Source organism: Epinephelus fuscoguttatus, linkage group LG19 (genome assembly GCF_011397635.1).
Source record: "Epinephelus fuscoguttatus linkage group LG19, E.fuscoguttatus.final_Chr_v1".
NCBI lineage: Eukaryota > Metazoa > Chordata > Actinopteri > Perciformes > Serranidae > Epinephelus > Epinephelus fuscoguttatus.
The window spans coordinates 40,289,425-40,316,216 of record NC_064770.1 but is presented as its reverse complement, the minus strand read 5'-3'; the positions used below and the strand labels follow the sequence as shown (position 1 = coordinate 40,316,216).

At 43.8% G+C, this 26,792-nt stretch overlaps 1 protein-coding gene across 1 annotated transcript in view; it reads right to left on the bottom strand.

The window, feature by feature from the left end:
* Positions 1-20,898, bottom strand: part of stx1b (syntaxin 1B) — a 75,420-nt gene extending 54,522 nt beyond the window's left edge. Inside the window, exon 1 of the mRNA XM_049561144.1 lies at positions 20,354-20,898. Within this exon, the coding sequence (XP_049417101.1) occupies positions 20,354-20,383 (30 nt within the window). The 5' untranslated portion in view covers positions 20,384-20,898. The remainder of the gene's footprint in view (positions 1-20,353) is intronic.
* Positions 20,899-26,792: the final 5,894 nt, after the last annotated feature.

Genomic DNA, 26,792 nt, shown 5'->3' with positions numbered 1-26,792 from the left:
TTTGAATATGCTTATACCTGTGATTTATTTACAGTCAGGACGCTCTTTAGCCTGAAGTGATTTTAAAAAAAGGTTTAGTGAGATGAGAAGATTTGATTCAATTAAAGTATTAAAGTGTACACAAACATCCATAAAATCTTTTAGTTATTCTTCTTTTATTGATTTATATACACATTCTTTTCCAAATGAGAGTAAACTCTTTTTTTTCTCTATATTTTCTAAAACTCTGAACATCATGCCAAATGAAGTGATTTATTCTGAGTTGACTCTTCACCACCAAAACCCAGAGATCTTAATTGAACCTCCACTGATGTAACTATTGAAACAACATAGTTAAAAAGCTGCAGTGGAAACAAATGAAACTGTCTGTGGGAGTGTTTCTACTGAAGAGCTAATAGCTAATTAAGAAGATGAAGCTGTATTGGTTTATTGACCAACAGGAGCTAAACACAGACATAAAGACACAACGATACTCTCAGGCTTACATTAACACATGTCTCAATCTGTCGGCTCAGATATATTGATATTTGTTTGATATATTCATTCAATAAATCAATTAGTAAAAGGTGAGTAGCCTCACTCAGAATTACACTGCAAAATATTTCCAGAAAGTTATGAATTCGAATTAATATGTAACTGTAATAATTCACAAAAAATTACTTTATTATCACCTTAAAGGTTGCGACTACTAACTGTACTCAGAATTTTATTGTGAAATTCATGCAGGTAAATATAATAACATAACAGGAGTACTCTGTTACATCACAGTGAAATACAGTAACTCTACAGGAGCATCCTGCTTAATCACAGCAATCCGATGAACATAAACTGTGGAGCTACAGTTAAATACAGTAATTTACAGGAATGTAGTGCTAATTCACAGTAAAGTAATGGGCCTTAGCTGTGAGGACACAGGTAAATATAATAATCACAGTATACAGCTGTCATTTAACGACTATTTACTGTAAAAGTAATCCAGTAACTTACTGTCAAAGTGATGCACCTAGTATCCAGTAATTTACTGTAAATATACAGTCAGATATTTTACAGTGTACATGAGTGAATGTACTTATATTACATCTCTAGAAACTACCTACTCATTATGCTAAGCTAACATAAACCACTGAAAATAATGACAAGCCATTTGTGAAAACTGCAAAACAGAGCATTGACTCAACGATGAAATTCACCAACAAACCACAAAAAAATAAAACACTCGATCTGCATTCAGATCATTTAACACGCCTTACATTTATATTAGAAAACACATAAATGCACCAAATCACAACACTAATCTACCCTCTATGCTAAGCTAAGCTAAGCTAAGCTAAGCTAAGGTGATATGAACTGATTCTTAACAACCATAGAAAAGATCTAAAGACCCGGCTGAACGGCAGTCCTTTGAGCTAAATGCTAACATGCTAACAGTGACAGTGCTAACGTGCTGATGTTTAGTAGGCGTAAAGTTCACCTTGTTCATCTTAGCTTAGTATGTTAGCATGTCAATATTAGCTAATGAGCACTAAACACAAAGCAGCTAAAGGTGGGCTCAGACGAACACAAAGTAATTCATCCATAAACTTAAAAGTAGTCGTAATCAGTTCACAGTGTTGGGTAACAGGTTACAAAAGTAACAACCATAACAAGACTTCCTGCAACCTACAAACTGAAGCATCATTCAGACGTACAGAGGCGTCTCTCACATCATCATCATCATCATCACCAGCAGAGTACAAACTTTCATCAGCAGGGTGTGTAACATGCAGTCAAGCTGCTGTCGCTCACATGATGAAGATAAATGACTCACTTCCTGTCTCAGTCTCAGTGTTTAAACTCTGAATACACTGTTAATGGTTAGATTCACTCCAGCGAGCCTCACCTCTCTAACTGGGTCACCTGATTTCCACTCTGTTAACTCATTCATCCTCATCTTCCTCCTCTTCACTCCTTTATCTCTCCCTGGCCTCTGCCTGTCGTCAGATTAATCATCAGCCATTTTTTTTTTTTTTTAAAGGAGGGTTTTAAAAACATGCAGGCTGCTCTGCTGATGTTCCTGCAGCCCAGACGTCAGAATAACAGTCGGTGCTGGATGTTCCTGCAAACCAACGTGTCTTATATATCAATTCAATGTGTCTATAGTGACGTAGCGTGTGAGCTGCCAGAGGTGGAGGGGATGGTGGATGGTGTGATGGGAAGACTGCTGAGCTGCAGACCACTGTTTATCACCAACAAATGACAAAACCAGTTCAGTGAGCAATCGCTGCGTTTCAAGCAGCTTTTTAGCCACCAAACATGGGTCATTTTTTCGGACACATCACACCTGTCCTGGAGGTATTGTGCCACGAAAACAGAGACATCGGTGGCTTCTCCTGCAGAGATCTTGCCCTCTAAACATGATCTTCTACCACAGCCAAGTGATTTTTGTGCTTGATCATAACCACGTGGAAACATCTGGGGGGTTAAAGGTGAAGTTTCCAGGGGAAAAAAAAAATTAAATAAAAAATCTTTCTTTTCTACATGAGCATTATTTTAATTGTGATAAAGTGATGACTGTAAAACATTTAGAATATTCTATATAGTATATGTGATGATGAAATGTACAGAAAATATGTGAAGGCAGAATTTAATGTAGAAAACATGTCAGATAATCAGAATCTGTGTTTTCACGTGTTTGGAGCTAAATCATCGTCCACAGTGTGAAACAGAGCTGAATATTATTTCTCAGCTTTTCATTAAAGTGCAGTGGTGTCTGTGGACGAGTAATGAGCCTCCTGCAGGTTTTCCCCTCCAGTGATTAATCACATGAAAATGAAAACCATCCTCTGGTGTCAGCGTTCACCTCTCTGGGTGTTGACACTGAGAAACTTGCAGACATTTCCAGAGACAGAGTCTTTGATGTGACCTCGCCATCAGTCATGGTTTCTTCTTCAGCTGTCTGCTCACATCTGCAACAACACGTCTGATCTGTTCTCCTCTAACCTCCAGGATCTGGATCCCTCTGGATCTGGATCAGGCCTCGGCTGCTGCTGCTGCAACCGGCTCACATCACAGGAAACAACCACATATCTTCACCGGATTATGCCAACGACACTCAGATTTATATTTATAATGATGTCAGACAAACACTGATAACATGCATCCAACAAATCAGTGACTGGTAGGTGTGTCATGAAAACAACTTCAGAAATAATTAAGATAAATGATATCTTCATCTCGAGACAATTTTATGTCACTGATATAAAGATAATATGATGACATGATAATGAAAGTCGACTCTTTCAAAGAGCAATGAAATTTTAATTCTTTAACCTCTCTAACTCCGCCAGGACGCCGACGTCCTCGCCCCCCCCCCCCCCTCTGTTAAATGGGATCTCCCAGGCGCACTACGTCATCAAACCATGTGATGTTTGGTATTGCCGGATTCAGGAAGCTCTCGACTTTTCAAAAATAACATTGTTTTTATTTTATTTATTATGTATTTGGCACCAGAGCAGCCTAAACACACAAAGTCCAAAATCACGATGAGTGGTGACAAGTCATGTCATGCTGTTTTTCAACGGGAAAAGTTAAAGGATTACTCGCGATCTTATGTGGAGCTGTTAGCGGGGACGTAGCTGGTTTATAAAAGGTAAGAGTCTCACTCCTACCACTATTTTTGGCTGAGATACACCGTCTAGAAAGTGGGATCATAACTTTCACGTTTCATATGGCTTTATTTGGTGATATTTTATGGTGTTTCTGTGTCATGAACAACATCAGCTATCATAATCACACCTGATTTCAATAAGGTACAATGTTTGAAGCTGGCTGAGTGTTGTTTGATCACTGATAGTACTGTTTTGAAGCCGAGTGACCCACTTGTCATTTGGAGCTCCGCCTGGATCTTTTCATGGTAAAAACACTGTGGAATGGTCATACTTTGAGCAGTCTTCTTCAAATTTGAAACAAGTGTTCATTGATAGTGTGCCTACAGCCCCACAGTGTCATTTACCTGCTCAGATGAAGCCACAGACAGTTATTCATCCTGAAACACATTTTTTATTTTATTTTAGGCAAAATCTTCAACTTGTTACTGATAAATAAATGTTTTCTGGGAGAGTAAATTAAAGGCCTATATATTTGTCATAGTTAAATATCTGCCGTAATTTACAGACTGACTCTGAGATTCTTTTTTAGTGAGTGAAACAGGAAGTGAGCGTTATTAGAACCAAACGTCCTTCAGGATCAATTTACTGTGTTCCTGTAACATTCAGCCGCCCTGATTCCACTTCCTGTTCCCCTGAGAGCAGGAACATGTTACTCTGTGTGTGTGTGTGTGTGTGTGTGTCTTTACACACTCAGGTGACAGTGACCCAAATCTGATTTCCCTCATATATAAATATATATATGTGACATAGATCTGATTTGATCACCAGTAAAAACTTAATAGTTGAATCCACTTCAGTCGAATCTGCAGTTTCCTCCTGAGTGTTAGAGGTTGGCGCAGTGTGACAACTCTCGTCTCAAGTCATTGAAATAATAAGTCGATCAAAACAAGTCCAAGTCAGGATTTAAGTTATTCAAATAAAGTTCAAGACTTCCAAAAAGGTCCAAGTCTAGTCTCAAGTCATTAAAAAAATAAGTCATGGTCATTCAAAACAAGTCTAAGTTCAGTCTCAAGTCTCTAGAAAGTCCATCCAAGTCATGTTTCGAGTTCAAGGCAAGTCCAAGTAATTAAGAAAACAAGTTCAAGTAATTTGAAGTCAGCCAAGTGAGCCAAAGTGTCAAACAAGTCCAAGTCAGGATTTAAGTTTTTGGAAAAAAGCCAAAGACTTACAAACAGGTCCAAGTGAATTCGCGAAACAAGGCCAAGTCTCAGGCCATTTGAAACGAGGCATAGTCAGTTTACCATGAGTCGTCTGAAACAAGTCCTACTGCTGTCTCAAGTCATTTGCAAGTCTAATTCAATTCAACATTGAAGACACGGCGTCCCAGAACGTCAACAACGAACACACCCAGGGTACCTTGGACGTCATATGTGGACGTGGAAAGTCCATGACCAAACATGGACATGTGACGAGGTCACAGTGAGAGTTTCCCGTTGGCCCACAGACTCGGAGGTAAGCGGTCTGGTCATGTTTTTCCTTGAACATTGGAGCATGAGGTAATGGTAGCGCACCACTCGGCTTCCTGTCAGACATTAGCTGCAGGAATCTATTTAAAGGAAGGGCACACTCTGGCTGAGGGAGGTGAGGCAGAGTTTGTGCTACTTAGTTGAGCCATCCACCAACCTTTTAATGCCTTAATTCAATTCAATAACGGCCTGTAATGACTTCAGCTCAGGACTATTTATACTGCCATTCTTCCACTGGATCTGAGACAGGACCAGCACACATACTGTACACACAGCAGAGGAGCAGGAAGCGACGAGGTCTAACCCTGAAAACCAACCAGTGAAACATCCACTCAGCATCTCCGTGAGAGCCACACAAACAGGAAGAGACTTGATTCAATGTAGAAAGTGATTCTAAGATTTTATCTCCATTAGAAACCTCCAAACAGATTTGTTTTATATATCTTCACCAAGTGCACCGATATGAACCCCAAACATCTCTGTGCTCTGGAGGAGAAATATCCTCACTGGCTGACTGATGTCTGAGCAGATGGAAACAAATGACCGCAGCAGCAGTCAGAGGAACGATCACGATTTAAAATGAAATTATTAAATAATTATAACCTGTTGTTTTCAGACATTAATGACTCAACTCAAAGTCTCCTGATCGAATCATCGGAACAAAAAATCAGCAGCTCTGAGATGATAGCTGCATCTTTGATTCAGAAGTCAAAAGGTAACAAGAAGTGAACTACAACTCCCAGGGTGCATTTCACCACCAAACATCCAATCACAGAGCTCCACGTTCAGGGAATAAATACCATAAAACTTAAGTTAAAAACCTCGTCCCTCTCTGTTCCTCATCCTGTATGGCCACATAGTTAAAAAAATAAATAAATAAAGGCCTGGTCCACTTTTAGAGATCTTCATCAAACGGGTTGTTGAGCTGACGTTAGTTTCTTAGATCGCGCATACAGATTTAAAATTTGGCAGACATCGCCACGTGTCTTCACCACTGGTCATCTTTGTTCTGGGACAGCCCAAAATCACACAGTGTGTACTGAGCTTTAGAGATTACCAAATTCAATTCTTTGGCTCGTACAAGGTGAACTAGGTTTTCATTTAATGAGCCTTAAAATGTGCGTGATTCTAAAGAACTTATTTAAGTATTAAAACGAGTCTGACTGGAGGTCTGAGGCTGAAAATACAGTTTCCTATAAAATGTTTTAATATCTCTAACTCCACCAGGACGCTGACATCCTCAACCCCCCCCCCCCCCCCCCCTCCTCTGTTAAATGGTATCTCCCAGGCGCACTACGTCATCAAACCATGTGATGTTTGGTATTGCCGGATTCAGGAAGCTCTCGACTTTTCAAAAATAACATTGTTTTTCTTTTATTTATTATGTATTTGGCACCAGAGCAGCCTAAACACACAAAGTCCAACATCACGATGAGTGGTGACAAGTCATGTCATGGTGTTTTTCGACGGGAAAAGTTAAAGGATTACTTGCGATCTTATGTGGAGCTGTTAGCGGGGACGTAGCTGGTTTATAAAAGGTAAGAGTCTCACTCCTACCACTATTTTTGGCTGAGATACACCGTCTAGAAAGTGGGATCATAACTTTCACGTTTCATATGGCTTTATTTGGTGATATTTTATGGTGTTTCTGTGTCATGAACAACATCAGCTATCATAATCACACCTGATTTCAATAAGGTACAATGTTTGAAGCTGGCTGAGTGTTGTTTGATCACTGATAGTACTGTTTTGAAGCAGACTGACCCACTTGTCATGTGGAGCTCCGCCTGGATCTTTTCATGGTAAAAACACTGTAGAATGGTCATACTTTGAGCAGTCTTCTTCAAATTTGAAACAAGTGTTCATTGATAGTGTGCCTACAGCCCCACAGTGTCATTTACCTGCTCAGATGAAGCCACAGACAGTTATTCATCCTCAAACACATTTTTTATTTTATTTTAGGCAAAATCTTCAACTTGTTACTGACTTCAGAGGCCCATTACTCTGTCTCTGTATCACCTAGAGTGTTTCTGACACCTTCACAAGAAACTTCAGAGAGTTTTCTTTCTGGCAAGACCTCATGCATGCATGTAGTCAGAGCGGTTCAGAAGCTACAGTCATTTTAATTTGGGTATGTCATTTTAGGCGTTTTTGCTACAAAATGGGGGTGGAGTGCAAGATTAAAGCACTCCTGAAATTTTGCTATTTTATTTTCCACATTTTTGTGTTTCCAGTGTAGCCTATATATATATCATTAATTTAACTCTGTAGTTTTTTTTTTTATTATTATTATTTTCGGTTTCAACATGAGATCTATTTTATTTTGTCATTCGGCTGTAACTGTTTCAATTTTTCTCCTTTAAGTTTCTTCATATATGTAATAACAAAAATAATTTCCCTCTCATTAAAGCTCTCAGTGTCCCACAGGAAGTATTGCTGATGCCTCAGTTTTGGATTCATTTTGTCACCATGGTGACGTGTTTTATTCCATCATCTCTGCAGCAATGGCAGCTGAGGCTCATGGGTATTGTAGTTTTTACAGCTGTCCATCAAACTGACTGCAATTAACAAAAACTGAGAGCCAGAACATGAACCTTCATCACTACAACAGACTCACATGTTTCTGTGTTTATGGACATGAAGGTGAAAATTAAAACTGAAAAGTGGAATAAACAGCGGTGAATAAAAACATCTTGAGATTAAACAATTCCCTCCTGAAAATCCCTTTGGTCTCAAACTTTGTGTCGATCACAGTCTGACTGTTAAATTACATTTCCTGAGCGCTTCAGTGTTTCCTGACAGAAAATGGCAGAATTCAAGGTCAATAAAAACGAGTTGAGTCCTGAGCTGAGACGACCCTTCACTCACTGTGTGACTCAGAGGACGACCACACACGTTTTTCCTATCAGACCTGTGACATCAGCGTGACATCACTGCCTTGCCATCAGTCTGCAGCCGAAACAGAGACGAGGATGAACCAAAAAAAAAAACAAAAAAAAAACATCCTGTTTAATAAGTGTCTCCCTGATTGATTAAAAGAAGCAGTGCTCTGACTGGTTGAAGGAACAAATGATATTCAGACGGTGAACTGATGAAATAAATCAGAGGTTCAGAGGAAAAGAAGATGAAGACGAGGAGGAGGAGGATGTTTGCTGCTGTTACGAGGCTGCTCACTGAGCTGTGGATGGGGGGAGGGGTACATCTATAATACATGAGCACACACACACACACACACACACACACACACACACACACACACACACACACACACACACATACACACACACACACACACACACACACACACACACACACACACACACACACACACACACTCGAAAAGGCCAGGACGATTTCAGGGCCATTAAATGGAGATGCTGCCATAAATCACATGACCAGCCTCCTACTGACCAATCTGCCCACACACACACACACACACACACACACACAGGATTGTCTTCAGTCAGCAGATACTGAAGGTTCAATATTACGTAGGAGGAGTGTGTGTGTGTTTTTGTATGTCTATCATTGTGAGGACTTGAGTTTAGATGTGGAAAACAAGGACCTTTTTTTAAATGCATTTTTTGTGTGAGAAAGTGAAGACGCGTCAGAGAACTGAGAATATTTTGCAAAGTGTGCAAATTTGAAGAGCAAGGATATATTTTTAATTTTTATTGGAACATGGGAATCTTGTGAAAAGTGGGAACATCTTTGGTTAGTTGGACATTTTTGGACAGTGACAGTGACTCTAGATTTCTAAAGAGGACTTTTGGACAGTAGGGACAGTGATGACGGACAAGGACACTGAAGGACGAGGAAATATTTAGAGCATCTGAACAAAATCTGGAAAAGTGAAGGAATGTTTAGGACATTTTTGGAAATCTTTGGAAAGTGAAGGCGCTTTTAGATAATCGTCTGTTTTGGCAAATAAATTATATTTCAGGAAAGTGAGGTCATTTCTGGAAAGAAAAGTGAAACGTCAGGGAAGTGAGGATATTTTTGGAAAGTGTGCAAATTTTAAAAATCAACGAAATTTTGAAATTTTTGAAATGTGAGAATCTTGTTGGGTCATCTTTGGTCAGTTGGACATTTAACATTTTTGTATGAAGTGGACATTGAAGATTTTGCCTAAAATAAAATAAAAAATGTGTTTGAGGATGAATAACTGTCTGTGGCTTCATCTGAGAAGGTAAATGACACTGTGGGGCTGTAGGCACACTATCAATGAACACTTGTTTCAAATTTGAAGAAGACTGCTCAAAGTATGACCATTCTACAGTGTTTTATCCATGAAAAGATCCAGGCGGAGCTCCAAATGACAAGTGGGTCACTCTGCTTCAAAACAGTACTATCAGTGATCAAACAACACTCAGCCAGCTTCAAACATTGTACCTTATTGAAATCAGGTGTGATTATGATAGCTGATGTTGTTTATGACACAGAAACACCATAAAATATCACCAAATAAAGCCACATGAAACGTGAAAGTTATGATCCCACTTTCTAGACAGTGTATCTCAGCCAAAAATAGTGGTAGGAGTGAGACTCTTACCTTTTATAAAACAGCTACGTCCCCGCTAACAGCTCCACATAAGATCGCAAGTAATCCTTTAACTTTTCCCGTCGAAAAACGGCATGACATGACTTGTCACCACTCATCGCGATTTTGGACTTTGTGTGTTTAGGCTGCTCTGGTGCCAAATACATAATAAATAAAAGAAAAACAATGTTATTTTTGAAAAGTCGAGAGCTTCCTGAATCCGGCAATACCAAACATCACATGGTTTGATGACGTAGTGCGCCTGGGAGATACCATTTAACAGAGGAGGGGGGGAGTGAGGACGTCGGCGTCCTGGCGGAGTTAGAGAGGTTAAAAAGTAGACTTTTGGACAGTAGAGTGCTGACAGACAAGGACACTCAAGGACGAGGAAATTTTTGGATGGACATGTTTGGAAAAGTGAATGAATGTTTGAAAAATTTGGGGATGCTTTTCAGCATTTTTGCTACTTTTGCTACGGTGACAATGTTTTTGGGAAAGTGAGGAAATGTTTAAAGTTTTATATATTGTGAAAGGCAGAGCCATATTTGTAAGAAAAAGACATTTGTGAAAAGCAAGGACATGTTTTGAAATTTTTGGAACGTGGGAATCTTGTGAAGTGGGGACATCTTTGGTCCTTTGGACAGAGAGAGAACTGAGAACCATCAACCAGGAACATGTCGAGGGTTTAAACAGACAGAGAACACAGTGACAATGAAAAACAAGGAGATTTCATGGGTTATAATGAAGCTAGAGAACAGCAGTACAGAGAAGAGTAACGTTAGAGATGAACAGCAGAGAGAACGTCATGATGTCAGAGTGACCTCGTGTGTGCCCGCAGTGGTGGTGTGTTTGTCCTTGACTTGGCTGAAGGATGGCCAACGGCGCATACACGCACATACACAGACACAGACACATACACGCACACACACACACACACACACACACACACACACACAGACCTTCAGACTGATAAGCTAGCTATCATTAGCATTGCAAGCATTGTTAGCATCCAGCCTGTACCCAGACTGTACAGTACGCCAGTAAAGGATTTAGCGTGTCCCAGTACATGTCAAACGTGGTATGCAGAAAACACCAGGATGTTCTTTTGCACTCAGTCTGATTCTGCAGTCTGTGATCCAGAATGCTTCACTGTCTGTTCTGACCCACAATCCTCTGCACAGCGTTTATCTCCATGGTAACGGATATATGAACAAGAGGGTCAAAGGTCAGGGTGTGACGTCAGGAAACCGTAGTGTGTCTCATCTATATTTAAGTTTTGGAGGCAAACAAGCGTTTCACTGCACAGTGAGAGATGAAAACTCTCAATCTGCTGCATCACACCTGAAAAATAACACATTAAATTACATCTAATAATATTCAGACTGAGCACGTTGTTTTGTGAACGTGCTGCTGGCGGACACTGTTTTCCCACAATGCAACTCATAAAGAGGAGCAGCTGGAAAACTTCACTGTGAACGGTGATAAAACAGCTTTAAAAAGTCATTTTGCTATTTGTTACTTTAATTTGAAAGGGTCTGCAGCAAGTGTCAGACTGCAGCAGTTCAAGGTAACTTTATTCTGAAAGGCTCATGTTGCAGGAAGTGTCAGACCAGTGCAGCTGTTCAGTAGAGCTTTAATCTGAAAGGGTCGCACAGCAGGAAGTTTCAGGCTGCTGCCGTCAAGGTGCCCTTGAGCAAGTCACTGGTGAGAGAGACGAGACGACAGCAGCAGGCCGTCTGTCTGCAGCAGGTGTGTGTGTGTGTGTGTGTGTGTGTGTGTGTTCTGGGTAAATAGAGTCAAACAAACACTAAACCAAACAGACCCGCCCACCTGGTGCCTCCAGGAGGACAAAACAAACACACTCTGCTCTGTTGGTGCTCAGGTGTCTGTTTATGACATCATCATCGATCAATGAACTTTATTTAGATTATTAGTTTTGTTTAATGTGATCAGACAGCAAATTGTTTTATTAAAAAAATAAATAAATAAACAATATTAAATCTGTTTTTTAATCACTGAAAAAGAAAAAATAACTTTTGGTACAGATCTGTCTGTAAAATATAAAACACCTGTTACCTGACACACACACTAACAGCCAGTGATCAGATGCACCTTTGGCAGCAGTGGCCTCATTACAGTGTTTTCTGTTCTGACTCTTCCAAAAATATAATTCATCAGAAAGAAAATAACGATTTTCTCTGAGCTGCCTGTTGATTCTATTTTTAATGTCTTGTTTATTATTTTAAACTCGCCTTCATGCATTGTGTCTTCCATTTTGAGTATTGTCTCATTGTTCTCTCTGTGAAGCACTGTTCTGATCACTGTTCTATAAATAAAGTTCATTATTATTAATAAACTGCTTCTACCCAGCTGGGAACACGTTAGCTCGGTGGCTAATGGGACAGTAACAGCTGCATCAGTCAGTCTGGTCTCACAAATGTTTCATATGTTTTCCAACGAAAAGCAACACACCTGAATTCATACATATCCCAGGTATTTTGAAAGGCTGTGATCATGTGACCAATGTGCTGACAGCGCCTGTAACGAGGCAGGATGAGGTGGTGGATTGGTTATAAAACACTTTCGCCTGGGACTTTTCCCTGGAGTCACATGTTTGTATCTACGTGAACTCTGAGTCATTTTAAAAAAAAAATAGAATTTTAAAATTATAAATCATAAAATCAAATTAGATTTTAAAAGAGTTGCAGCAGCGTGAAGCAGAAATAGAAAGTAAAAGCGTAAAAAGAAAGAGTGTCAGCTGTACAAGGAAAGTCAGGGCGAGTTAAAGTCTAAAGTGAACAGATATGTTTTTAGCTTTCTTTTAAAATATTTAGCGAGCTAGCTTCTCTGATATCTATAGGTACTGTGTTCCATAGCTTTGGGGCGTCACTGACAAAGGCTGCATCCCTGATCTTCTTCTGACTGTTGCTTTACACATAGAAGCTGTTCAAAGTGCTGTAAATAAAGTAAACAGGAAATACAGCCTAAAGCATTTAAACTCAAATTCATAGGAATGTGAAACTTAGATTTAAAAAAGTAAAATCAGGGAGGACTGCTGAATAAATCAAAAGTAAAATCACAGAGGACCCAGGATTGAGCCCTGACTGTTGTCTATCCTGGATTTTATTTGCAAATCATATATTTTAAATTTTCCTCCAGTTTCAAAGGAAAGTTTTGGATGAAAAAACGAGAAACACATTCAGTTTTGTTTTGATAATAAAATATTGATTCTTAAAGTTGTTCTTAAAGGGATAGTGCACCCAAAAATGTAAATTCTGCCATTATCTACTCACCCATATGCCGACGGAGGCCCTGGTGAAGTTTTAGAGTCCTCACATCCCTTGCGGAGATCGGCAGGGGGAGTGGCCAGCACACCTAATGAATCCACAGAATATCTCCATACTGTTGAACCATAGTGATCCAAGTGTGCTGCAGCCGCGACATAAAAAGTTGTTTGGAAAAACGTTATATGAACACAGAGAGGCAGTCAGAGCTACAGGCTACAGTGAGGCTAAAAACAGAGTTCAAATGAGGTTTTTCCAAACAACTTTTTATGTCGCGGCTGCAGCACACTTGGATCACTATGAATGAGCAGTATGGAGATATTTTGTGGATTCAATTTTGTGTTCTTGGACATTAGTCTGGGGCGCCGTCTGCCATTAGGTGTGCTGGCCCCTCCCCCCGCCCATCTCCGCAAGTGATGTGAGGACTCTAAAACTTCACCAGGGCCTCCGTCGGCATATGGGTGAGTAGATAATGGCTGAATTTACATTTTTGGGTGCACTATCCCTTTAAGGTTCATCCTCACCATGTTTCTTTTCCTAAACCTGACCTCTGTAACTTTACGTTAATAACTTAACTGTACGTTCAGGACGTGACGTCATTCATGGGGTGTAAATTCGTAGGATATTATATGAACCGTCCTTTGAGAATATGTTGATCAGTGTGATGTCATCCTGTCTGCTGACTGAGTGTAAACCAGTTTATACACTGACGGAGGAGCTTCAATAAATAAACTGCGACAGCTTCCTCCATGTTGGAGTCTCCAGCTCTCTGTCCAATCAGAGATCAGCTCTGTCAGGACGGCTTCTTATTGGTGCAGAACCTCAACAATAAACGCTGGCTTCAAGCAGAGCTCATGAACGTTATGCACATGATATGATTAAGTCGTGAGAGCTCCTCTGCTCAGCCACGGCAACATGGACACTACTGTCGGCGTCTAGAAGCCTCGGAGGCTAACAGCTCAGTGAGCTAGCGAGCAGGAAACACATGCAACAGATATATTATGAAATTACAAAGGAAACCTCTGTACAATTAAATATATATATATATATGTGAACTCACCATCCACTAACAGATGAACGTCACAAGTCGTGAACTCAGAGCGTTCAGAAAATTCACGCTCAGGCAATACAACAAGAGGACGTTCACATGAACAGCTCTCATGAACACAGTAAACACAACCCGTTTTATGATGTCACAGATCGCTGCGGCGCCACTGAACTGAAGTGTCCTCAAAATTCTGAAAGTGAAACGACACGACCCATCACTCTGACACATAAAGCAGAGACCAGCTGAGGAAAGTCGAAAAGATTTCTTTGCAGACTGATGAATAAATGTCACGTGAGGTCAGATCTGATGGTGTGTGTGTGTGTGTGTGTGTGTGTGTGTGTGTGTGTGTGTGCGTGTGTGTGTGCATGTGCATTTTTTTTCTAAATAATCCATATGAAACCTTTGAGGCTGAATTATGTCCCTACTTACCCCCGCACCCCTCCCCCACCCACACCTTCTGTTAAAATCAATGTAAGTGAAATGGGATATGGTCTCACACACACACACACACACACACACACACACACGGGCATCTGTTTCCACATTTGCACAAATTGACTCCAGGTCTTTATCAATAATTCTCAGTGAAGGTGGAAAAATATCACAAACACCAGAGGAATGACTGATTGTGAACACATGAACACATGAACACATGAAGAACTTCCCTCGTATATATTTTTGTTATTAAAACAACATTCATGTGAACTGAACTCTGAACGTTTCCCATCCTTCAGTGTGTGTACGTCCTGTATGTGTGAGGTCTGTGAAACACAAAGTCAAACTCCTTGTAATTCTGCTGGAGACAAGACTCAGTGTTCGACACCTCACACTCTGAGGGCAGCAGCTGGGATTTAAAAACACTGAGATCATGAAGTCCAGATTCACTCAGCACAAACAAACACGCCCACGTGACACATGTCTGACCAGCCACCAACCAAACGCTGAACGATTCTCTGAGCGTTTAACAAAGAGCGACTGAGCTGCACCGGTCAGTCTGCGGTTCTCCTCACCTCACCTCTGCTCCGTCTCTGATTTCACTCTGATCTATTTTCAGCTGTCATTTATTTTCACCTTCAAACTGTCGGATTTTAAGATATTTATTCAATAAACATCACAATCAGCCTTAAATCACAAAATACATGATCATACGGTCAATCCTCCAAACGTCCTGAAACGCTCCAGTTTCTGCCTCCTTAGAAATTCAACATGGAGTCTTCACAGGTTTCATGTCAACACTGGGGGGAGGGGCACATTTGGATCAGAGGGTCGAACTCATCCACCAGATAATCTGAGCATTAAACAATTAATTTGCTGCATTCAGGTGAAGTTTTATGAACCAGTTTGAGGTGGAAATGTCTTTAATATTGACAAAAATAAACTCGTCAAATACCATCTCTTTGTCAGCGTCCCTCAGCATCAGACACCTTTGTGGTGGTAGATACACACTGAGCAGCAACCAAAAGCAAGACAGTCCAACATCGTCCTCACTGTGACCTCGTCACATGTCCACGTTTGGTCATGGACTTTCCACGTCCACATATGACGTCCAAGGTACCCTGGGTGTGTTGGTTGTTGACGTTCTGGGACGCCGTGTCAACTTCAGCCTGTTACATGCATTGTCTGTTTTCAACATACACTTCTGTTTTCACACACACGTGGTTACGTTTAGCCGACACATACACGTGGTTACGTTTAGGAATAAAGAACAGGGTTTGGCTTTAGAATCTTACAGGAAAAGAACACCGGCCTCCTTGGTGAAAGTTAGTGTTTGTTGGACCCCTCCCACCCGTCATACTCGGACTTGCACTGCCTTAACTTTTGTTGTTCCCCCAGACGCTGCCAGGCACTGTTAAACATCAACTGTGACTGGTCACAAATCATGCCGACATGAAAGAACAGCTTTATCGTCAGTGTTTGACACCAGCACTCACTGACCAAGAGCTGGTTTTCAACGTCTTCAGAGTAAGACCAGGTTGGAAAGTCCACAAAGCTGTCACCGTCCCATGTGAATACAAAAGTCAGTGTAGTTACTGATATAACTGTGGTGTGCTAGTACGCACTACACTAGTGACGTATGTTACATGAGGTCACTTTAGTAACAACCATACTTATTCTAAGCCAAACATTATTGTCTTTTCATGTTACCATCCCAACTCGTCAATCATCAACACTGTCAGTGGACCTTAACCTCAAAATATGACGTGTCAGGTTCCCTCCTGAGTCAGTTTTGGTAGTTCAGGGACAGCGTATCAATTTACGACTGTTACATGGAGCTTCTGGGTAAAAGCTCTGAGTCTGTTTGACCACCTCCACTCCCACTCACCCTATGCAGACTTGCTGCCTATAAAACTGATACACCCAGTGTATATAATACCAAAGGTGCCTCTGTCAACACTCACACAGTCATGACAGTATTTGATGAATCGGGAATGATGACAGGCTGGGACATGTGTTGCTTAAACTTCAGGAAATAAACCTAAAATCAAAGTGTTTTATCTGTAAATTTATTTTGAAGAGACTGTGTTCATCTAACGAGCAGAAACTGGACATTTACTGTGAAAACTGAACTGACACAACGCATGTGACAAGATTGACAAGCTGTCCTCCCGTTTTTTTGTATGATTTCTTACAACAACTCATGCACCAAAATTCTTACATATCCCATGTATTTTGAAGGGCTGCAATCATGTGACCAATACGCTAACGGCAGTAAACAGGAAGCAGTCCTGAGCACTTGTAGGGAGGCAGGTTGGGGTGGAGGATGGGTCATAAAACACAGAACTTTCGCCCAGGATGTGAGCTTTGAGACATTTCAAGGTTCGTCCTCACCATGTTTCTTTTCCTAAACCTAACCTCAGGAACTTTACGTTAATGACGTAACTTTACATTAAGCACGTGACGTCATTCAGGGGGTGTAAATTCGTAGGATATTAGAATATGTTGATCAGTGTGATGTCATCCTGTCTGCTGACTGGGTGTAAACCAGTTTACACACTGACGGAGGCACTCCACTAAATAAACTACGACAGCTTCCTCCATGTTGGAGTCTCCAGCTCTCTGTCCAATCACAGATCAGCTCTGTCAGGATGGCTTCTTATTGGTGCAGAAACACAACAATGGCTGCTGCCTTCAGATGGAACTCATGAGCTTCTGATTACGACACGGAAAGTCATGTCAACAATATGCTTCAAGTGATTAAGTCGTGAGAGCACCGCTGCTCGGCAACGGCAACATGGAGGCTACTGTCGGCGTCTAGAAACCTCCGAGGCTAACAGCTCAGTGAGCTAGCTAACAGGAAATGTGATGCAGAGGTTTAATGAAAGAGGAAAAAATAAGACACTTATTTAGACATATTATAAAATTAAACTTTGAGTCATTTTAAGGTTCAACCTCTCCATGTTTCTTCTCCTAAACCTGACCTCTGTAACTTTATGTTAATGACGTAACTGTGCATTAAGGAAGTAGCTTTACGTTAAGAATGTAACTGTGCGTTAAGGACCTGACTGTGCGTTAAGGACGTAGCTTTACGTTAATGATGTAACTGTGCGTTAAGGACGTGACTGTGTGTTAAGGACGTAGCTTTACGTTAATGATGTAACTGTGCGTTAAGGATGTAACGTCAACATGGGGCGCAAATTTGTGGGTTATCATATTAACTGTTCTACAACAGACACAGGAGGGCAGTCAGGCTAGTTTGCCGTGTGGGTCCACTGATAAAAGCGTTGGTATTTGAGGAGTTGGGACGAGAACGTGTTGTTTATGAGCGTCTGTTAGCGACCTGAGTCACACAGACAGAAACCGGTGACGAGCTTTTAGAGAATCAAAATCTAGAAACAGCTTGAATCAGACGAAGGATGACGAGACGTTAGCGTTTGTGTCAAAGCTCAGAGCAGCTCCAACGTCACAAAAGCCAGAACCAGAAGTGTAAAACTACCTGCTGCAGAGGTCAACATGACGAAGCATTTCCTGCAGCAGGTGGAACAATGATGCAGCGGTTCTCACAACATCACCATCAGCTCTTCATCACTGAATATCTGATCTAACAGAAGTCCTTTTCTGATTTCTGACGCGATGATGAAGATCTGATTCCTAATGTTTCTGTTTAAGAAGCACAGATTTACAGACAGGCCTGAACTCACCACGCTGGTCTGAATATTAAATGTTTTCTCATCATGTTAAAGGAGGATGATGATGATGATGATGATGATGATGATGAGCAGCCTGTGGTGTGACTGACTGCAGGCTGACAGGAGGATTTCTGCCTCCTTCAGTCACATTCACACACTCACAGCGTTCGTTCACACTCGTGTGGACTCGGAGCTGCAGCAGCGAGGAGGAGGAGGAGGAGGAGGACGAGGAGGAGGAGGAAGAGGAGGAGGAGGAGAGCAGGCAGCGTCACTGTGATGTGGACGATTACATAAAAATATAATTATTACTACTGAGCTGCTGCTGCTGCTGCTGCATGATACAGCAGCATCTGTTACCGGCAGGATTACGTGAGCCGGATTTCACTCCAGTGATCGTCCAACATGGCCGACAGGAGGATGGACTCATTAATGACTAAAAAGACAAGAAGAGGAGGAGACTACACTCTTCTTCTGTGGTGTCAGTGGACAGGAGGAGAGCTGGAGGAAGTCAAGTTTCATCTGAGAGGAACTCCAGTTTGAACCAAATATCAGGAGAGCGTCCACTGCTGCTGTCTGAATATGAATATGATCCATACACACAGCTGCTGTTAAAGCACTGCAGAGGAAGAAGAGGTGATTCAGAGCTCCAACACATGACGCTCCTGTCAGATTCATCACCTCACACACACCTCATGTTTTCATGCTCCATGTTCACCATCATTTATTCACCAGTCTGATTTTACACCTTAGACAGGAAACTCTGGAGGGATGATGGAGGGATGATGGAGGACAGGAGGAGAGATGGAGAGATGCAGGATGGAGTAAAAAAGAAGGGGGACAAGAGGCGATGGAGGGATGGTGGAGGAGAGGAGGGAGGAGGGGAGTGATGGATAAGGACGGAGGGATGGATGGACAGCAGTGCGGTAAACTCCAGGCGGTGCTGAGCCTGTCACTTTTTTAATGCAAATTACCTCCACACACACACACACACACACACCATTCATTATATCCAATAAATCAATCAGATGATCAATATTCAGATCGATACATTTATCTATAGACACACAGACAGTCGGATGTGTTTCAAGCTACATGAGCATCAGTTTGTCGCTGCCTGACGCGAACCCGGTTGAACCCGGGTGGTGGCGGCGGCGGGAGGCGCGTGGAGCTGCTGCAGAGTTTGAGCAGCTGATGTGACACCCCCCCCACCCCCACCCCACCCCCCACCCTAAAAAAAACCCCCACCACAATCCGCCCAAACCGCCGGCATCAGCTGTTCGCTCAGAAAACCCGCTCCGCACCGCACCGCATACCGCACGCGCGCTCAAACCCTCCGGTCTCACCCGACGCAGAGCCACAGTCATAAAATGGGTGAGGCTTTGGTACAGTGAAGGGACCCCCCCCCCCCTCCCCCTCCCTCCCTCCTTCACTATCAGCCGAGCCGGAGCGGCAGGAGACACGCGGTAAAGCGGCAGATAAAGCCGCATCCTGATTCATCCATCCAGCCGCGTATCGATCCTTCCTCCTGCCTGATCGGGACTCATGCTCCCACACTCACGCGGCTCTCTATCAGGGAGGAGGCGCGCGCTGGCTGCAGGATGAGGCCTCGGGAAAAAAAATCACTGCATTTTGGTCCTCCTCCTCCTCCTCCTCCTCCTCCTCCTGCTGCTCCTCCATCATCAGGTCATCCAGGCACGCATGCATGGACATGCTCGGCCACATTAACACGGATGGGAGCGAATTTATTTTTTTATTTTCACAGCCTAACCCGTTTTTTTCCCATCATGCATGCAGCGCTGCACGAGCACAGGGCCTCTGCGTCTAAGCGCCGAGCCGCGCGCACACAGCGCACATTAAAGATCTGAAATGAAGGTGTAACCGTGACCTCCAGCCGGTGTGCACCTCACAACGAACCAAACCTCCCCCCACACATCAGATGAGAGCGGAGCCTCCATTTCAGGCTCCATCCTCTCCTCCTCTGCAGCTCCTGCACATCACTCTGTATTCACAGCATGAAGAGCTCAGAGCCGCAGCACTGCCTCCTCCTCCTCCTCCTCCTCCTCCGCACACGCACGAGACAGCAAACCCGCACAAATGGGGGGATTTTTAGCAGGTTTTATCGACCCGCTGCGCTCCGGAGGGGCGGCGAGGCCGTGGAGCTGCGGCGGCTGCAGGAGGAGGAGGAGGAGGAGGAAACATGGAGGCCAACATGGATGGAATAAAGAAGAAAATTCAGCTTACACTTCGCAGTTCCGCCGTACGGTCCTTCATGGTGTCGCCGCGCCGAGCTGGCTGCTAGAAAACGGAGAATCGGCCCTGGTCCGGGAGGGGAGGGGGGGAGGTTACCGACACCGCGTCGTTCGTCGTTTTGCGCTCCGAGATTCCCCAACAAGATTTTTTTTTCCTGTTTGTCCTCCTCTTCTTTTTGCTCCTCTTCTTCACTTCCCCTGCTCAGACAGAGAGATGGAGGGAGGAACAGCGCGGTGTGACGCGTCTCCGCCTTCTGCTGCTGCTGCTGCTGCTTCGGAGGTAGCTATTTTTTATCCGTGCGCTGACGGCGCGTTCAGACCTCCTCCTCCGCTGTGGCTCGGCTTTTTTTTTTTCTTCTTCTTTTTTTTTGTTTCGTTAAATCGTGCCTCTCCGCCGCTCTGGCTCTGGCTGGCCCCCCTTTCAGTTCCGCGGCTTTCTCCTCTTCCTCCTCGGTGCGGTCGCAGTGTGGCCCCGCAGCGCGCAAAGCAGCAGCAGCCCGGCAGGAAAACCGACCGAGAGAGAGAGAGTGGGGGAGGGAGGGGGGAGGAGGAGGAGGAGGAGGAGGAGGGGGGGCAGTGTGGTACTGATGCTGCAGAAAAAGAGAGAGGAAGGAGGGAGGAGAGGGGGGGCGATGCGGAGGGGATGCAGCGCCATGTGCGCAGGCGTCAACTTCCTCCACCCTCCATCTCTACCTGCTGCTGCCCCCCCTGCCCCTCCCCCTCCTCTCCTCCGCCCTGCCCCCCCCCCCCTCTCCGCAGCAGCAGGGAGGTGTGTTTGGTTTCAGGTGAATGAGGATGAGGAGGGGGGAGGAAGGGGGAGACAATCTGTTCATCCTGTCTGTCCTTATATGGTCAGGAGGGGGGGGTCTGATGAGTGATTCTTCAAATATCGTGATTTTTGTGTCCCTGTCAGAAAGATTTTTATTTTTGTCACATTTCGTCGATTAAACAAAAAATTAAATTTTATTTTTTTATATAAAAGTGTTCCTTCGTCCCTGAGTCTGATTTCTGAATATAATATTGATCTCATATTAACTTCAAATGGCACATAAACACCTGCTTTAATAAAAGGTATCGTGTGTTATTAGATATATTAATATTGTCTGTCGTTTAACCCTTTAAAACGTGAGCTTGATTTCTTTTAAAAACATGGTCAGGAGGAAACAAAACAAGAAATTACTCAAACTAGAAAATTAAAACACACAAATAAAGACAGATATGACCTGGTGCTTAAAAATATAATAATTCTGTACCATAATTTTAAACATGTAACAATAACAGGTGACATTGGATGAGAGGCGGGGTTCATCCTGGACAGCTCACCAGACTATGACAATTTAGAGTCACCAATTAACCTGCATGTCTTTGGACTGTCGGAGGAAGCTGGAGCACCTGGAGGAAACCCACGCTGACACAGGGAGAACATGTCAGAGCACCTGGAGGAAACCCACGCTGACACAGGGAGAACATGTCAGAGCACCTGGAGGAAACCCACACTGACACGGGGAGAACATGTCAGAGCACCTGGAGGAAACCCACGCTGACACAGGGAGAACATGTCAGAGCACCTGGAGGAAACCCACGCTGACACAGGGAGAACATGTCAGAGCACCTGGAGGAAACCCACACTGACACGGGGAGAACATGTCAGAGCACCTGGAGGAAACCCACACTGACACAGGGAGAACATGTCAGAGCACCTGGAGGAAACCCACGCTGACACAGGGAGAACATGTCAGAGCACCTGGAGGAAACCCACGCTGACACGGGGAGAACATGTCAGAGCACCTGGAGGAAACCCACACTGACACGGGGAGAACATGTCAGAGCACCTGGAGGAAACCCACGCTGACACGGGGAGAACATGTCAGAGCACCTGGAGGAAACCCACGCTGACACAGGGAGAACATGTCAGAGCACCTGGAGGAAACCCACACTGACACAGGGAGAACATGTCAGAGCACCTGGAGGAAACCCACACTGACACAGGGAGAACATGTCAGAGCACCTGGAGGAAACCCACACTGACACAGGGAGAACATGTCAGAGCACCTGGAGGAAACCCACACTGACACAGGGAGAACATGTGGGAGCACCTGGAGGAAACCCACGCTGACATGGGGAGAACATGTCAGAGCACCTGGAGGAAACCCACGCTGACACAGGGAGAACATGTCAGAGCACCTGGAGGAAACCCACACTGACACAGGGAGAACATGTCAGAGCACCTGGAGGAAACCCACGCTGACACGGGGAGAACATGTCAGAGCACCTGGAGGAAACCCACACTGACACGGGGAGAACATGTCAGAGCACCTGGAGGAAACCCACGCTGACACAGGGAGAACATGTCAGAGCACCTGAGAACCCTGTTCTTTTTACAACACGTGTGTGTTGACTAAAGATAACCACATGTGTGTGTGTTGGCTGAACGTAACCACGTTTGTGTGTCGGCTAAACGTAACCATGTGTGTGTTGGTTTAACGTAACCACATGCGTGTGTCAGCTAAATGTAACTGTGTGTGTGTGTTGGCTAAACTAACCACATGTGTGTTGGCGAAACGTAACCATGTGTGTGTGTGTGTTGGCTAAACGTAACCACGTGTGTGTGTGTCGGCTAAACCTAACCACATGCGTGCATCCGCTAAACATAACCACGTGTGTGTGTGTCGGCTAAACGTAACCACGTGTGTGTGTGTGTGTGTTGGCTAAACGTAACCACGTGTGTGTGTGTGTCGGCTAAACGTAACCACGTGTGTGTGTGTTCGCTAAACGTAACCACGTGTGTGTGTTGGCGAAACGTAACCACGTGTGTGTGTCGGCTAAACGTAACCACGTGTGTGTGTCGGCTAAACGTAACCACGTGTGTGTCGGCTAAACGTAACCGTGTGTGTGTGTGTGTGTGTGTGTGTGTGTCAGCTAAACGTAACCACGTGTGTGTGTGTTGCCTAAACGTAACCACGTGTGTGTTGGCTAAATGTAACCATGTGTGTGTTGGCTAAACGTAACCACGTGTGTGTGTGTGTCGGCTAAACGTAACCATGTGTGTGTGTGTGTGTGTGTGTGTGTGTCAGCTAAACGTAACCACGCGTGTGTGTGTTGCCTAAACGTAACCACATGTGTGTGTTGCCTAAACGTAACCACATGTGTGTGTGTTGCCTAAACGTAACCACATGTGTGTTGGCTAAACGTAACCACGTGTGTGTTGGCTAAGCGTAACCACGCGTGTGTGTCGGCTAAACGTAACCACGTGTGTGTGTGTTGCCTAAACGTAACCACATGTGTGTTGGCTAAACGTAACCACGTGTGTGTTGGCTAAGCGTAACCACGCGTGTGTGTCGGCTAAACGTAACCACGTGTGTGTGTTGGCTAAACGTAACCCAAAAAAAAAAAGTAACAGGAACCGAAACTGTCAGACACACGGAGAGAAGTAGAAGCAGAATATAAATACTCAGGTACAGTAGAAGTACCTCAGGTTTGTATCCAGTACAATTTCTCTGTATAACCTGAAGGAGGAAGAATTAAAAAACTGCCAGTGCTGCCTCCTGTAGTGTTTATTAGTACTTACATAACACTGTTACTACAGTTACTACACACACACACACACACACACACAGTGTCTGTTTTAAAATAGCAGTGAGGGGAAACTCCATTAACAGAAGGTCACAGGTTCGATTCTTTCTTTCAGCGTCCTTCAGCCTGAAACTGAAACCTGCTCAGACCTCTTAACCCCACACTGGACCTGGACCTGATCCTGGTACTGGATCTGGATCTGGGCCTGATCCTGGACCTGGACCTGGACTTATTCCTGGACCTGGACTTGGACCTGGACCTGGACCTGGACCTGATCCTGGACCTGGACCTGGACCTGGACCTGGACCTGAGGTGAGGTGGAAGGTTCCTCACTGAGTGAATCATCATCGGCCATCATGACAAGACTTATTTCTCTAAATGTGAAGGAAAGGAGCTTCGATGCTTCCTTTCTTGTCTCCTTTAGGTCACACTGGACCATCCTTTGCCAAAGGAAAGGACATGATGATGTCACACAGTTCCTCACAGCAGCGACAGTTAAAGCAACGCACCATTTGGCCATCAATGAAAACAGTCACTCTAACTGGGATTCATGTGATGACTCTGAGTGGACAGCAGGGGGAGCTACAGCAAACACTCTCTGTGTGACAGTTCGTTGGTTTCAGTTCTTCAGCTGCAGTTCCTTTATTTCATTTCTATTTCAACCAATGACGTCATTTATTTCATAAAGTCTGTAGGAAACAGCCAACATGTTCTGACTCCCAACCAAGTGTCATCCTCTGAGGCCAAAACATGAATCCAGAACCTGCAGTTCCTCTAACGTCCACTAGAGTGCGTGTCCATGTTCACATGTAGAAATCACCCAAATATGGTCACTTCTGGCTCCAAAAACAAGATGGCAACCCCCGAAATTGCTGAACTGGAGGCTTCAGAGTGGGGTCCACAAACCAGTGGGTGACATCATGGTAGCTGCGTCCATTACTTTTACGGTCTGTGGTCCCAGTTCATCAAATACTGCCCCTTTGTCAGCCGCCTTATACGTCAAAATCACGGACTGTATATAAAGATGGAAATGCCATCTTGCTCTGGTGATGCCATTCGGAGCCAGAGTCTGCGCAGCAGTGATCTCCACAGTATCAAGTTTCCGCCCATACACCCGTCCAACCAACAGTGGGCAGCCCCACCGAATGCGAGCCCACCTATTGGCTCACAGAAACCATCTTTGGTAAAAACTGATTTGACGTGTACTTGTCCCATGTCCCATCCCCAAACATGGAGGGGGTGGGGTGTGTGACCTGTACTGCAGCCAGCCACCAGGGGGCTAACTATACAGACCAGTGAGCAGTGATAACTAGCATGTCTTTGGGGTCATCAGGTGGGAACCTCCTTTCACCAGTGTTTCATCTAGTTGGTCCCACGACACCTCCAGGAGGCTAGACAGTGATCTCTGGCGTCCCAGAGACACTCCCCTAATGCCAGGTCTCACTGCTCCCCACACCAACCCAACAACCTCCTTTACCTTACTTACACATGGCTTTCTCAGCCCAAACAGCACTGCCACCTTCAACCAAACCCAGGCTTTTACATGCGAGCTCCAGGTAGAGACAGTGCTGATACTACCTTTCCTAGCACATTCACCATACTCTATTTCACACGCTACATAGCATAACTACAATATAAGCTAAAGTTAAAGGAGATAAATAAACTCACAGGATCAGCAAACACACTCACCTTGCAGCATGGTCTTAAACAAAATGGATTCAAATAGGCCACTCCCACACTTAAATAACCTTCCTCTTCCTGGATTTCCTCCTGAGAGGAAGTGGATCTCTCCACCTGATCTCAAGGAGTTATGTACCCTGTTTAGTAGTTCCTCCTGCTGGCCCCCAACTGACATTATTTCTCCTCATCCAAATCCACTGACTAGCTCTGGCTGCTTCATCTGACATTTCCCTCACTGTCTTCCTCAAACTCTGAGTCTTCCCAAGAAACTGTCAGCTCAATGAAATAAACTATCCGTTGACTCACTGACCACAACACTCTGTCAGGCCTCTGCTTGGTACAAACTATTTCCTGGGGAACAACAAGCTTTCCCCCTAAATCTGTCAGTTTAAGCTCGTTACATGCTTTGTGTCTTTTCAAAATAAACTTTTGTTTCCACAGGAAATGAACAGTTTCTCCTCATTAAATGCATCCAGTCTTTTTGAAAATAAACTTAGAAGGTTTGTTTTTAGGTTTCCTTCCTTAAGTTCAGGCCACAAAAGCAGGTTCAGAAACAACACCATGGTTTGTCTGAACATAAGTACGGTTACGACCACAGACTGGATAAAATAATGGACGAAGCTACCGTGATGTCACTCATCTGTCTGTGGACTCCCAGTGTGACATATCAGCTGTCACCATCTCGTGTTGGAGCCAGAAGTCGTCATGAACGTGTAAATGATCTCCAGAAACCAAACAGGCTGTAAACATGTTTATTTCCACATGTGAAAATGGAGGTCTGTGGAGCCAGCCTCTTGTGGACATTAGAGGAACTGCAGGGTTTTGATTCCTGTTTCAGCCTCAGTGGTTGCTGCTTGGTTGTTACTAGTATAATATAACACCACAAAACGTATGTCACTAGCATAGCATGCTACACACACTAAGTTGTTATTAAAATAACTCGAGTGACTTGTGGTTTCACACGGGGACACGAACAGCGAGCTCCCGGGTGAAAAACCACAGATTGTTTTTGCTCTTTGAATTAAAATAGATGCTCGGAGCGTCACAAAATGCCACCGCCCAGTACGTCTTATACCGCCGCTGACAGGTGCACCAGTGCACCAGTGACTGACGCTCACCAAATATCTTTATTTGACAGGAGTGAGAGTGCGTTGTAAGAACACAGGACGAAATATCTC